The sequence below is a fragment of the Grus americana genome, chromosome 22 (assembly GCF_028858705.1).
Source record: "Grus americana isolate bGruAme1 chromosome 22, bGruAme1.mat, whole genome shotgun sequence".
In the NCBI taxonomy this organism is placed as follows: Eukaryota; Metazoa; Chordata; class Aves; order Gruiformes; family Gruidae; genus Grus; species Grus americana.
Genome location: NC_072873.1, coordinates 1,167,730 through 1,180,173, shown reverse-complemented (window position 1 = coordinate 1,180,173; position 12,444 = coordinate 1,167,730). Strand labels below are relative to the sequence as shown.

The window sequence follows — 12,444 nt, the reverse complement described above, 5'->3', positions numbered from 1 at the left end:
GCGGGCAGGGATGGGGGGTACGGTCCTGGGGGCAGGGATGGGGGGGTGCAGGGATGGGGGGTGCGGCCCGGGGGGGGCAGGAGCGGGGGGCGCTCCGGGCAGCGAGGGGTTAAGCGCGGGTGGGAGTTACAGCTGGGGGCGTGGCTAGCGCGGGGGTGGGCGGGGCTAGCGCCAGGGTAGGCGTGTCCATCCCGCCCCTAGGGGCGGTGCTAAGATGAGGGGCGCGTGCACCGTGCGGCGGGGCGGGGCCTGCGTCAGGACGGGCGGTGATTGGCGGCGGGGCGGGTTGTTTGCGCGCGGCGCGGCGGTGGGCGGGGCGCGGGGCCGGGGGCGCGGGGCCGGGCGGGGGGCGCCATGCGGGTGCTGCGCTGGCTGGGGCGGCGGGCGGCGCTGGCCGGGGTGCCCACCTACATCGAGCACTTCAGCAAGTTCTCGCCGTCGCCGCTCTCCATGAAGCAGTTCCTGGACTTCGGTAAATACCCGGCGACCACCCCCCTTCCTTCCTTCCTTCCTTCCCTCCTTCCCCGCCGCGGGTGGGTGTCCCCGGTACGGTGCGGGGCCGTGGGTGCTGCCCCGGGAGGGAGCCACCCCGCTTTGCTCCCCGAATACACCCGCTCCGGGGACGCACCCGCCTCCGCGGTAAATAGCCGGGCTGGGGGCGGTGCTCCGGGGAGGGACCGCTGTGCACCCCCCCCGGGAAGCACTTCCCCCCCCCTCCGCCGGTAAATAAATACCCGGGTGGGTGCTGCGGGTGCTGCCCTCGGGGGGGACCCGCTCCAGTGGGTGTCTGGGCAACTGTACCACCCCCCACACACACCCCCCCAGTACCCGGTTATTTTTTTGGGGGGGTTACCCCCCCAGGAGCTCCCCGGCCCGGGTAAATGCCTCCTCCCCCCCCGGGAAATACCCACTCCCGGGTAAATAACGGGGCAGGGAACGTGGGCTGATATGCGCCTGCTGCGTGGGGTCTCCCCCCGACCCACCCATAACCGCCCACAGCGGGGTGCCCCCCCCCCCCCCGCGGACCTGGGTGAATACCCCCGGAACGGCTGGGCGGGTGGGTGGGCATCCCCCCCCCCCGGGTGCATCTCCCCGTGCGTGGGGTCCCCGGAGGGGGGGTTCCCTGCGCCCCGCAGCCGGGTAAACACCTGCCCGGCCCCCCCGCACCCCCAGGGTGGGGGACTCGGTCCCCTCCGAGCAAACACCCCGGTAAATACCCCGGGAGGTGGAGATGCCTCCACCCGTCGCTGTCACCCGGCTCGGCCCCCCCGTGTCATCCCCCCCCCCCGGGGATTTTAATGTCAGCGCTATATTTACCCACGTCCCGGCTGGCAGCTGCACCCTGGGGGTCCCCAGCCCGGGCCCCCCCATTCTGTCCCACCCCGCCAGCGCCAGGACCCCCCCTCGAGTCCTCTCTGCGGTTCCGATCCATCTCACGTCCCGTGTCCCTCCAGGGGCTCGGGGGCAGCTTTGCCCCCCCCCCCCCCGGCCTCGCTGGGCACCGGCCCCTGCTTGGGGTCGTCCACGTCCTGGGGACGCTGCGCGGTGTCCCTGGGGCGCAGGCTGTCCGCACCCCCGCGCCGAGGGTCCGGTTTGGGTGTCCCCAGCTCCGATGGTGGCCCAGGTCCTTCTCCCCACCAAATCCAGCCCCAGACTGGGCCGCACTGGGGCCCGTCCTGCCCCCCCAGCCCCTCCGCCGTCCCCCTCCAGCCAAGGGCAGGGACCTGCTCCCGCCTGCCCCGCTCCGGCCCTCCCGGTGCCCCCGGTCCCCAGCAGCGGAGGAGCAGGAGCGAAGGCAGCGCTGGGGCTGGGGGCGTGGAGCGGGGGCTCAGCCCGTGTGTCCCCCCCCCCCCGGCAGGCTCCAGCAATGCCTGCGAGAAGACCTCCTTCGCCTTCCTGCGGCAGGAGCTGCCCGTGCGCCTCTCCAACATCATGAAGGAGATCAACCTGCTGCCGGACCGCGTCCTGCGCACCCCCTCCGTCCAGCTGGTCCAGAGCTGGTGAGACGGGGGGGGGTCTAGGGGGGTCCTGCCGCCTCCGGGGGTCCTGCCGCCTCCGGGACCGCCCGGTCTCACGTGGGGTTGGGTGTGGAGGTGCCACCACCATCGTCCGTGTGGGTCCTGCTGCCGGGGGGTCCCGCTGCTGCAGGTCCCACCGTTGTCACCCAGAGGGGTCCCACCTGGGTGCCACCGGGGGTCCCACCGCTGTCACCTGCACAGCTCCCATTGCCACCATCACCCGGGGGGTCTCACCCCCGCCACCGACTGTCCTCCCCCGCAGGTCCGGAGGGAGCTGCCCGGGGCGGGGGGACACGGGGACGGGTGTCTGGCAGGGCAGCACCCAGCTGGTGCCACGCCATGCCCTTGGGTGACACGGGCTGCAGGCCCCCCCCATGCCAGCGGGGTGTCCCCAGACATCGGGGGGTCACCAGTGCCACCCCCGCATCCTGCCCCCGCTTCCTTCCCCCCAAAAGGGCCGAGCCAGCCCCGACGGCCGGGGGGTTCTGTGTCCTGGGTGGGGGGGTTTGTTGTCCCTTTAAGCGCCGTGTGTCCCCCCCCCCCCCCAGCTCCGGCAGCGTGAACCTTCTCCCAGTGCTGCACATGACGGGTTGTTTGTGCAGCGTCCTCGGCCCCTGCCCGCCCCTGCCAGCACCGGCAGCAGGATCCGGCCGCGCCACGCTCCCACAGCCCTCGTGCAGGGACCCTGGGATCGTGGCGACCCTCGTGCCCCCCACCCCATCAGAGGGGCCGCGTCCCCAAGGGCCACCGTGCCAGCGGGGGGGGGTGGGACAGGCTTGGGCTCCCCGCCAGGCAGGGGGTGGTTTGGTGGGGAGCAGGGTTTTTGGGGGGGGGGGAGGGTGTCCTGGTGGTGGGGGTGCTGAGCCCCCTCTCCCTGCGTGGGGTGGTGCCCTGGGACACCCAGTGCCCCCCTGGCATGGGGTCCCTGGGGTGTCCCGTGTCTTCGGGGGGCAGCGGGGGGGTAACAGTCCCCTTGCCCAGGTACGTGCAGAGCCTGCTGGACATCATGGAGTTCCTCGACAGGGACCCCGAGGACCAGGCCACCCTGGGGCAGTAAGTTGGGGGGCGACAGCGTGGCCGTGACACCCCTTGTCCCCGATCCCGTGGTGTCGCCTCCTCCCAGGCTCACGCTGGTGAGAGCTGGTGTCACCCAGGGGCCCTGCACCCTATATCACCCCCAAACTGCCCCCCCACCCCCCCCCAGCGCCCTGGGCATCCCGGGGTCACCGGATTGCGCTCCGGGTTTTCCTCGGTGCCACCAGCTCCTGGGGAAACCCGGCCTGGAGCGGGGCTCTGCCTGGCCCGGGTGCCCCCGGCTCGGTGACCGGCTCCGTCCGGGCAGGTTCACAAACGCCCTGGTCACCATCCGGAACCGGCACAACGACGTGGTGCCCACCATGGCGCAGGGCGTCATCGAGTACAAGGAGGCCTACGGGGACGACCCCGTCTCCAACCAGAACATCCAGTACTTCCTCGACCGCTTCTACCTGAGCCGCATCTCCATCCGCATGCTCATCAACCAGCACAGTGAGCGCCCCCGGGCATCCCCCCCCCAGCATCCCCCCTCTGCCCCGGGCATCCCCCCCCCTCTGCCCCGGGCATCCCCCCCCCCCGGCATCCCCCCTCTGCCCCGGGCATCCCCCCCCCCCAGCATCCCCCCTCTGCCCCGGGCATCCCCCCCCTCTGCCCCGGGCATCCCCCCCCCCCGGCATCCCCCCTCTGCCCCCGGGCATCCCCCCCCCTCTGCCCCGGGCATCCCCCCCCCCAGCATCCCCCCTCTGCCCCGGGCATCCCCCCCCTCTGCCCCGGGCATCCCCTGCCCCGGGCATCCCCCCCCCCCCGGGCATCCCCCCCCTCTGCCCCGGGCATCCCCCCCCCAGCATCCCCCCCCTCTGCCCCGGGCATCCCCCTCCCCCAGCATCCCCCCCCCCGGGCATCCCCCCCCTCTGCCCCGGGCATCCCCCCCCCCGGGCATCCCCCCCCGCCCCCGGCATCCCCCCCCCCCGCCCCGGGCATCCCCCCCCCCCCGGCATTGTGCCCCAAATGCCCCCCCAGCCCCAGGGATCCTGCTCTGAGCATCCTCACCAGCCCTGAGCCCCCCCCCCCGGAGCCCCCCCACCCTCAGCACCCCCCCTGCCCTGCCCACTCCTGCCCTCAGGTGCCCCCCGTCCTGCCCCCCTGTGTGTCCCTGTCCCCCGTGTCCCCACAGGCCCCATACATCCCCTTGACCCTCCCCCCAGGGGGGTGGCAGTAAGCCCAGCCTTTGGGGGGGGGGGGGTGGCCCCGGGTGTCTGTGGGGCCCAGGCGTGTCCCCCCGCTCACTGTCCCCCCCCGTCCCCTCCCCAGCACTGCTCTTTGACGGCAGCACCAACCCCGCGCACCCCAAGCACATCGGGAGCATCGACCCCCACTGCAGCGTGGCCAACGTGGTGAGAGGTCTGTGGGGACCGGGGGGCTCCCCCCCCCCCGCGGGGGCATGACGGGGGGGTGGGGAAACCGGGCACTTGAAGGTGCCCCCGATCTTCCCCCTGCCCTGGGTGCTGTCTGTTTGGGATCCATTCGTGTCACGAGTTTGGGTGGGCCTCAGCCAAGGTGTCCACAGTCTCCTGTGCTTTGGGGTCACTCCAGAGGACCCCCAAAATTTTCTGGATCTGTAGGAATGGAAAATATGGGGGGGGGGGGAATCCTCCCCCTGCCTTGGTGCTGGGGGTGCTGACCCCTCTGCCCCCCCCCCAGACGCCTACAACATGGCCAAGCTCCTGTGTGACAAGTACTACATGTCCTCGCCTGACCTGGAGATCGAGGAGGTGAACGGTGAGGCCGGGCTGGGGGTGGGGGGGGTCCCTGGGGAGGGGGGGTCCCTGCAGAGGGGGCTTCTCAGGTGACTTGTTTGGGGTTGGAGAGGATGGTGATGCTGATGGCTGCGCTCCTCCTCCCCGCAGCGAGCAACTCGGAGCAGCCCATCAGCATCGTTTACGTCCCCTCGCATCTCTACCACATGCTCTTCGAGCTCTTCAAGGTAACCCCAACCCTGGAGGGGGGCGAAGGGGGGGCAGGAGGTTGTGGGGGGGGTCCCCTAAACCACAGCCGTGCCCGCAGAACGCCATGCGAGCCACCGTGGAGAGCCACGAGAACAGCCCGCGGCTGCCGGCCGTCAGGGTGATGGTGGCTCTGGGCCAGGAGGACCTCTCCATCAAGGTGCGTAGGGACCACCGGCTCCAGCCCGGGGGGTCCCCAAACCCAGCCTGGGGGACACTTCATGGCGGGGGGGGGGGGCAGTCCAGGAACGGGGTTGTCACCCCCCCCCCCCCCGTCTCACAGATGAGTGACCGGGGCATGGGTGTCCCCCTGCGGAAGATCGAGCGTCTCTTCAGCTACATGTACTCCACCGCTCCCACCCCGCAGCTGGGCACCGGGGGGGCCCCCCTGGTAGGTGCCCTGGGGGACGGGGCGCGAGTCTGCGGTGGCATGGGGGTGCCTTGGGGAGGTTTGGGGGTGCCTGGGGCGGTGCGGGCAGGTTCGGGCTTGGTATAGGGACGTCTGGGGACATTTGGGGGTGCTTTGGGAGTGCCTGGGGGTGGCGTGGGGACGTTTTGGGGTACCTGGGGTGGCATGTGCGTGCCTGGGGGTGGTGTGGGGGCGCTTGGGTGTGAGATGGGGACGTGGTGACATTGAGGGTGACGTTGAGGGTGCCAGTGGTGGCACATGGACGCTCGTGGGTGCACGTGGTGCTACTTGGGGTGGCGTGGGGAGGCTTGGGGTCCCCTGGGGGTGCCGACCCCAGCACCGGGGCCCCCCCACCCCATCTCCTCCCCCCCCCCAGGCCGGCTTTGGCTACGGCTTGCCCATCTCCCGCCTCTACGCCAAGTACTTCCAGGGGGACCTGCAGCTCTTCTCCATGGAGGGCTTCGGCACCGACGCCGTCATCTACCTAAAGGTGGGTCTTTCCCCTCGGGACGGGGGGGTCTGCGACCTCGGGGGGGGGCGCAGGACCCTCCCCAGCCCCGGTGTCTCCCGCAGGCCCTGTCCACGGACTCGGTGGAGCGATTGCCCGTCTACAACAAGTCGGCGTGGCGGCACTACCAGCCCAGCCAGGAGGCGGGCGACTGGTGCGTCCCCAGCACCGAGCCCAAGAACACCTCCACCTACCGCGTCCCCTAGGGCCCCCCCGGGGGCTCGCTGCCCCCCAGGCCATCGATAGCCCCTGGGCCCCCCCCCAGGCGTCCCCCCTCACCCCGGCGGGGGGGTGGTTTAGCATCCCGGTTCTGCCTCCTGCCGCCGCAGCCATTGGGGCTCACGGTGTGAAATGTGGGGTGGGGGGGTCCCAGTGGGGTGGGGGGTCCCAGCACAGCCCCCCCCTCCCCGCCTTGGTGGCGCTTAGGTACGTCGCTGGGGGGGGGGTAGAGCCCTCGTTGCCCCCCGTCCCTTGGCACCCGCACCAGGGGGGTGCACCTCGAGGGTACCCCGGGGCAGCGAGGGACGGGTCTTTTCCCAGTATGACCAGTAGCACTTCCCTGCTCCTCCAGCCCTGACAGGGCGGGGGGACCGGGCCTCAGCCCCCCCCAGCTCCCTGCACCATCCCTGGTATTGCACTACTGAGCTGTTCACCCGCGTGTGCCCCCCCGCAGCCCCCTGGGGGGTTCCCCCCCCCCCGACCCCCCCGCTGTCAGTAAATTGGATGTTGACTGAGCCTGTGGCGTGGTGCTTTGGGGTCCCAGGAACACCCCCCCTTTGCACCCCTCGTCCGAGCGGGTCACTGCCCCCCCACCCCCCCGTGCCTCAGTTTACCCACCCCTGGGCTGGGGAGGGGGCTGCTGTGTCACACCACCCCGGGCGGTCACAGGGTGGCACCTGGGGACACAGGCCCTGGGCCGGCGCCGTGCTCTGTCCCCCCCCACCCCGGCTGCCCCCCCCCCCCCCCGCCTGGCACTGAGCTCCCCCCACCCCATCTCGTCCCCCGGCCCCGTCCTAGTCAGGCTCACACTGGTCGCACTGGTTTGCACTGGCCCTCGATACCCTTTTATTTCCTGGGGTGTCCTCCGGGGCACCGTACTGGGGGCTGGGGGGGGGTCAGCGTTCACTCCCTGCACCCCAACTCGGGGGCGTGCGTGTCTGGAGGGGGTCGGGCCACGCGCTGTCCTCGGCCGGTGCCACGCTGTGCCGGGAGGTCGGGGTGAGGGGCGGCTGTGACCCCCCCAGACCCTTGGGGTGGGGGGGATGGGAGTGATGGGATGGGGTGGGGGGGGTCCAATGTGCCATTTGCATCCGGAAAAGGGGCCCACGGGGGGGCCCGGACTGTGCCTGTGGGGTACAGGGGTGCAGGCGGGGAGGGGGTGGCTGGAGGAGGGGGGGCACATGCTGCTCCGTGCCCGTCTCAGCCTGGCACCGCCGTCCCTTGGCCGCGGCGGCGTGTCCCGTGCTGGAGCCGGGTGCCCCCCGGGTGTCCCAGGGGCTGTGGGAGGGGAGGGGGTGCAGGGGTGCTCCTGGCCCCCCCTTAGCTCCGCCGCTGCTCCTGGTCCCTCTTCTTCTGCTTCTCCCGCTGCTTCTCCGCCTTCTCCTGGGCCTTGCGCTCCTTCTCCATGGCCAGGCTCAGCTCCTTCAGCTTCCGCTTCAGCACCGCGCGGTCCTGCGAGCTGCCCACGCCCAGCGCCTGCCGGCACAGCCGGGCACTGGTGGCGGGGCCGCACGACCCTCCCCGTGGCCTCGGGGCGAAGGGACCCCCCTGCCCTATGGACCAGCTTGTTGGAGTACCTGGAGCCCCCCTGCACCGCCTGTCCTCAGGATCATCCTGCTGAGGTATCTACACCCCCCCCACTGCCCCGCACCAGCCCCTTGGGGTACCTAGAACCTCCCGTCTGCATCCTTGACTCGTTCAGCGGGATACCTGGAACCTCCCCCCATCTCCTGCCCCCCGGAGCAGCCAATTAGCGCAACAGGTTTCAGGTACCCCGTGATGAGCCCGTTGGGGTACCTAGAACCTACCAACACCTGGACCATGGAGCAGCCTGTTGGGCTACCTAGAACCTGTTGTCCTGTGATGAGTCCATTGGGATCCCTAGAAACCTCCCAGAACCGTCACACGTTGGCGTACCTAGAACCTCTTGCCCTACAACTGAACTTGTTGGGGTACCTGGACCCCCCCTGCCCAGCCCCGTACCTTAAGCTTGGCACCGTTGAGGTGCAGCAGCCGTGGACCATCGACGCCGTGGGCCGAGAACTCCTCTACGTACCGCTCCAGGTTGAGGCTCTCCAGCCACTGTCCCACCTGCCGGCACGTCCAGCCCACGGCCGCACCGGGGGGCTCATCCAGGAACTGGGCACAGGGGGCTGCGTGTTAACGGCGGGTCCCCACGGCACCCAGGGGAGGGGGACACCCCGACCTCGCCCCCCCACCCCCCCCGGGGGCTCACCTCGTCCGAGGACTGTGACAGGGTATGGTAGGGGTAGGAGCACTTGGTGACGGTGGGGCCGGGCAGGCGGGGGCTGGCGCTGGGCGGTGGGGAGTCCTCACTCAGCGTCGAGTCCTGGGCAGCGGGAGGGGTGAGGGCAGGGCTGGCCCCGTTGCCCCCAAAGCGGCCCACAGCCCCCCGGCACCCTCCCTGTAGCCAGGGTCCCCACGGGGCTCTGCCTCCCCACCCAGACCTGGTGGGGCTTTGAAGCCCCTAAACCCTCTGATCCCGTGGGCTGGGATCTCTCTCCCGAGAGTTTCCCAGCCCGATGGGGCTTTGAACCCCCGGAGCTGCCCTGACGTAGGGGGCTCTGCTCCCCGTCCCTGTAGCTACACCGACCTCCTCCTCCACGGCACCCCGGCCCCACAGGGCTCCCGTATAGCCACCCCCCCCGCAGGGCCAGGAGCCCCCCGTTCCCGGGCACTGACCTGGGAGGCGGATTTGGCAGGGCTGAGCCCCTCGTGCCGGGGGGAGCCGGCGGGCGACACGGAGCCGGGAGAAGCCGAGCCCCTGGCGCCGTCCGAGAACCAGGAGAAGGGCAGGAAGGGTGACCCCGAGGGGCGGCCGGGACCCTCTGCCACCTCCCTGGGGGACAGAGCCGTGTCAGGGCCTCGGGGCCATCCCCGTGCAGCCCCCCCCACCCCGGGGGGTCCCTCACCTGCTGCCCATGGACAGGCGGTTGCTGCCCTTCTCCTTCCGGCTCTTGCTGGAGGACGCCCGGCGCAGGGTCACCCTGGGGGGGAGGGAGCCGGGTCGGTGGGGAGCGGGGTGTCCTGATGGCCATGCCCCCCCCCCGGCCCCCAGCCCTCCTCTGTTCATCCTCAGAGACCCCCCCATCACCTTCAGAGCTCTGCTCCAGTCCCGTGTCCCTCCCTCCATCCTTTTGTCCCTCCAGGCGTCTCCATCTATTCCTCCATCTTCCCCCCTCCCCCCCCCCCTCCATCCCCCCCAGGGCCGGCTTTCACCCCAAATCCAAGAACTTCCTCCGTGTTTTCTTGTCGAGCCCCACGGTGGGGCTGGCTGGCTCGGGGGGGCTCATGTCCCGGCTGTCGTCTGCATGAGGAGGATGGGGGTGTCACCCGCTGCCCCCCACACGGGCGCTGGGGGTGCCAGGGTCCCTGCGTGACCTGGGGGGGGCGGGCGGGGGGGGGTCTCACCTTCGCTGTGCCGCTGGGGCCGGGCGTCTCGGCGGGCGAAGCCGGGCGAGCTGTCGGAGCTGTGGCAGGACTTGGGCGAGGGGGTGCCCGCCAGCCCCTCCTGGGACGAGGCGTTGGTGAGGGGCCGGTAGTGGCTGAGGGGGGGCGAGGGGGCCGGGGGGTCCCCCAGCACCTGCCGCACCGCCCCCGCCTCGAAGGAGAACTCGGCGCCGTGGGAGAAGGGCGAGGGGGCCGGGGGGCCGCCATCGCCCTCGGCTCCCTGGGGGGCACACGGCACGGGGGGGGAGGGGGTGTCAAACCCCTGTACCCCCCCCCCCCCCCCCAGGCTGCACCCCCTCCCCTTTCCTTCCCCCCAGCCACGGCATCCCCCCAGACCCTCCCCTGGGGGCCACGGCACCCCCACCCACCCCCACCCCCCCCCCCCCGGGGCTCACCACGGCCTCGGGCCCCTCGTCGCCCTCGGTGGAGCTGGCGCTGTCGCGCAGGCGGGAGCGGGACGGCCGGTGCCGGCGGCCCTTGGCTAGGAGCCGCGCTCGGGCCTTCTGCAGGCTGCTGTCCAGGCGCGGCGTCTCTGGAACCACAGCGGTAAAATCTGGGGGTGAAAGAGAGACCGGGGCAGAGAGAGAGAGAGAGACGGACAGGACAGACGGATGGGTGGGCAGGGGACAACGGGAGCGACGGGGACAGGCAGGAGGAGATGGAGGGAGGGACAAGGAGGTGCAAGGGAGGGAGGGATGGGGACAGGCAGGAGGAGATGGGTGGACAAATGGAGAGGTAGTGACAAGGAGATGCAAGGGATGGAGGGACAGGTAGGGAAAAGGAGACGGGGTGGATGGAGGGGTGGCCAGGTAGGGAGAGGGAGAAGGGGAGGGGAGAGCATCGGAGGGAGAGGGGGACAGGCAGGAGGAGAAGGGCAGCCCGGTGGAAAGGGGACGGAGGGACAGCAGGGCGCGGGGACAGGGGAGGAGAGTCAAAGGATGGGGGGGATCGCAGCGGAGACAGGAGAGGGGAGCGTTGGGGACATGGATGGACGGGGCACCCCGGTGGGGTGGGACAGGGGACGGAGGGACAGAGAGAAGCGTTCAAAGAGCCGCCCCGGCACGGGGAGAGGAGCAGGGGGGTGTCCCCCAGGACAGAGCGTCCCCGTCACCCCGGGGGTGAGGATGTGCCCAGGGACTGACCGGGATCACCCCCATGTCCCTGCCCTGCTGCAGCCTCCTGCGCCCCAACCCCGGCCCGAGGAGTGGCTCTGGGCTCTGGCCCCGTGTCCCTGTCACCCTCTGCGTGCCCGTACCCACGTGCCCGTGTGCCCTATACGTGTCCCCATGTCCCCCGGCCCCACACGTGCCCCCATGCCCACACCCGTGTATCTGTGCCCCACGCGTGTCCCCCTGCCCCACACGTGTCCCTCAGCAGGTGACTGCACGCCCGGTGCCTGTCCCCGTGTCCCCCAGTACGTGTTGTCCCCAGGCCCAGCTCTGGGGTCCCCCCCCTCGCTGCTGGCAGGCAGGAGGACACTGAGGGCGGGTGGGGACCCATGGGGGGCAGCACCCATGGGTGACTCTGCACCCCACGAGTCCCCGGGGACTCACCGAAAACCTCATCCACGTCCTGCAGTTTAGAGACCGACATGGTGGGACAGAGCTGGGGACAGAGGGGACAGTCAGGGAGGGGGGACGCCATGTGGGGGGGACCAGGGAAGGGAACCCAGACCCCAGTGCACCCAGACCCTCTGCAAGTGGGGATGGGAAGGGTGGATGCCCCCCCCCTCCCAGTGGTCCCAGTGTCCCCAGTGTCCCCATGCCCTCAGCCTCGCAGCACTGGGGGGGCACAGGGACTTGGGGGGGGGTTGTGGGGGCGGTGGGGTAAGAGCAGGCTGGGGGCGGTGGGTGCTGGGGACACTTTGCAGGGCAGCAGGGAAGGGGTTAACACCCCCCCACCCCACCCCCCGCGCGCTGTTTGGGGTCTCTGGGGGGGCTCCTGGTGCCATGGCAGCATCATGGGGTCTGGCGGGGTGGGGGGGGCAGATCCAGATCCAGGTTCCCACCCCGGCCCCTCCCTCTCCCCAGGGAGCCGGGGCCAGCGGTGCGGCGAGGGGGCTGGGCTGGGAGCGGGGACATTACCGGGGGCGGGGGGGCTCTACGGGGGATGGGGCTGTACCCGGGGTGCCGGACCGGGGGGTTGGACCGGGGATGCTGTACGGGGCCGGGGGGGCGTATCCGGGATGCTGGACCGGGGGGTGTACCGGGGGTGCCGTACCGGGGGTGGGGGCTGTACCCGGGGTGCTGGGCGGGGGCGGGGGGTCGTGCCGGGGCCGCTCTCCGGGGGATGGGGCTGTACCGGGGGTTACGCCCTGCCCCCCCCCCCCACTCACCCGCGCTCCTCGGGCATCCTGGGCGCCTCCCGCCGCCGGGCCCGCGGTCAAGCCGGGCCGAGGGCGCGGGGGAAGCGCCGGGGAGTCGGGCCGGGCCGGGCCGAGCCGAGCGGAGGGCGCTGCGGAGCCGGGCTGCCCCGCCGGGCCGGGGGCTGCGGGGGGGGGACAGGAACCCGGAAGCGGCCGGGGGGGGGCGGGGGGGGCCGGGAGCAGCCGCCCCGCCCGGCCCGGCCCAGCCTTGGCTCAGCCCAGGCCCGGTTCAGCCCAGGCCCGGTTCAGCCCAGGCTCAAGCTCAGCCCAGGCTCAGGCTCAGGCTCCGGCTCAGCCGGGCCCCGGTGCGCGGCGGTGCTGAACGGACAGCGCCTGCGGCTGGGGCACGGGGTGGGCACGGACACCCGGGCACACGCACACGCACACGCACTCACACACTCTGCCTCCCCCAGCCC

At 71.9% G+C, this 12,444-nt stretch overlaps 2 protein-coding genes across 4 annotated transcripts; one reads left to right on the top strand and one right to left on the bottom strand.

Annotated features, from left to right (window-relative positions):
• Positions 1-313: 313 nt before the first annotated feature.
• Positions 314-6,708, top strand: PDK2 (pyruvate dehydrogenase kinase 2). The gene is made up of 11 exons (XM_054801911.1): positions 314-472; positions 1,859-2,000; positions 3,000-3,071; positions 3,361-3,545; positions 4,365-4,454; positions 4,755-4,832; positions 4,961-5,037; positions 5,118-5,216; positions 5,340-5,447; positions 5,842-5,955; positions 6,039-6,708. The coding sequence occupies exons 1-11, from the start codon at positions 355-357 to the stop codon at positions 6,177-6,179; spliced, it is 1,224 nt and encodes a 407-aa protein (XP_054657886.1). The 5' UTR covers positions 314-354; the 3' UTR covers positions 6,180-6,708.
• Positions 6,709-7,156: 448 nt separating this feature from the next.
• Positions 7,157-12,135, bottom strand: SAMD14 (sterile alpha motif domain containing 14). Of its 3 annotated transcripts, none has more exons than XM_054801742.1 (10): positions 11,999-12,135; positions 11,217-11,268; positions 10,059-10,216; positions 9,625-9,883; positions 9,433-9,520; positions 9,126-9,200; positions 8,896-9,052; positions 8,429-8,542; positions 8,176-8,331; positions 7,157-7,668 (listed from the first exon to the last, which is right to left on the bottom strand). In XM_054801742.1, exons 2-10 carry the CDS (start codon positions 11,254-11,256, stop codon positions 7,513-7,515), a joined length of 1,203 nt encoding a protein of 400 aa, XP_054657717.1. In that variant the 5' UTR covers positions 11,257-11,268; positions 11,999-12,135; the 3' UTR covers positions 7,157-7,512. The 3 variants fall into 3 exon arrangements, with proteins under 3 accessions (XP_054657717.1, XP_054657716.1, XP_054657715.1); XM_054801741.1 differs by having other exon boundaries at positions 9,625-9,724; positions 11,999-12,126; XM_054801740.1 differs by having other exon boundaries at positions 10,059-10,195; positions 11,999-12,126.
• Positions 12,136-12,444: the final 309 nt, after the last annotated feature.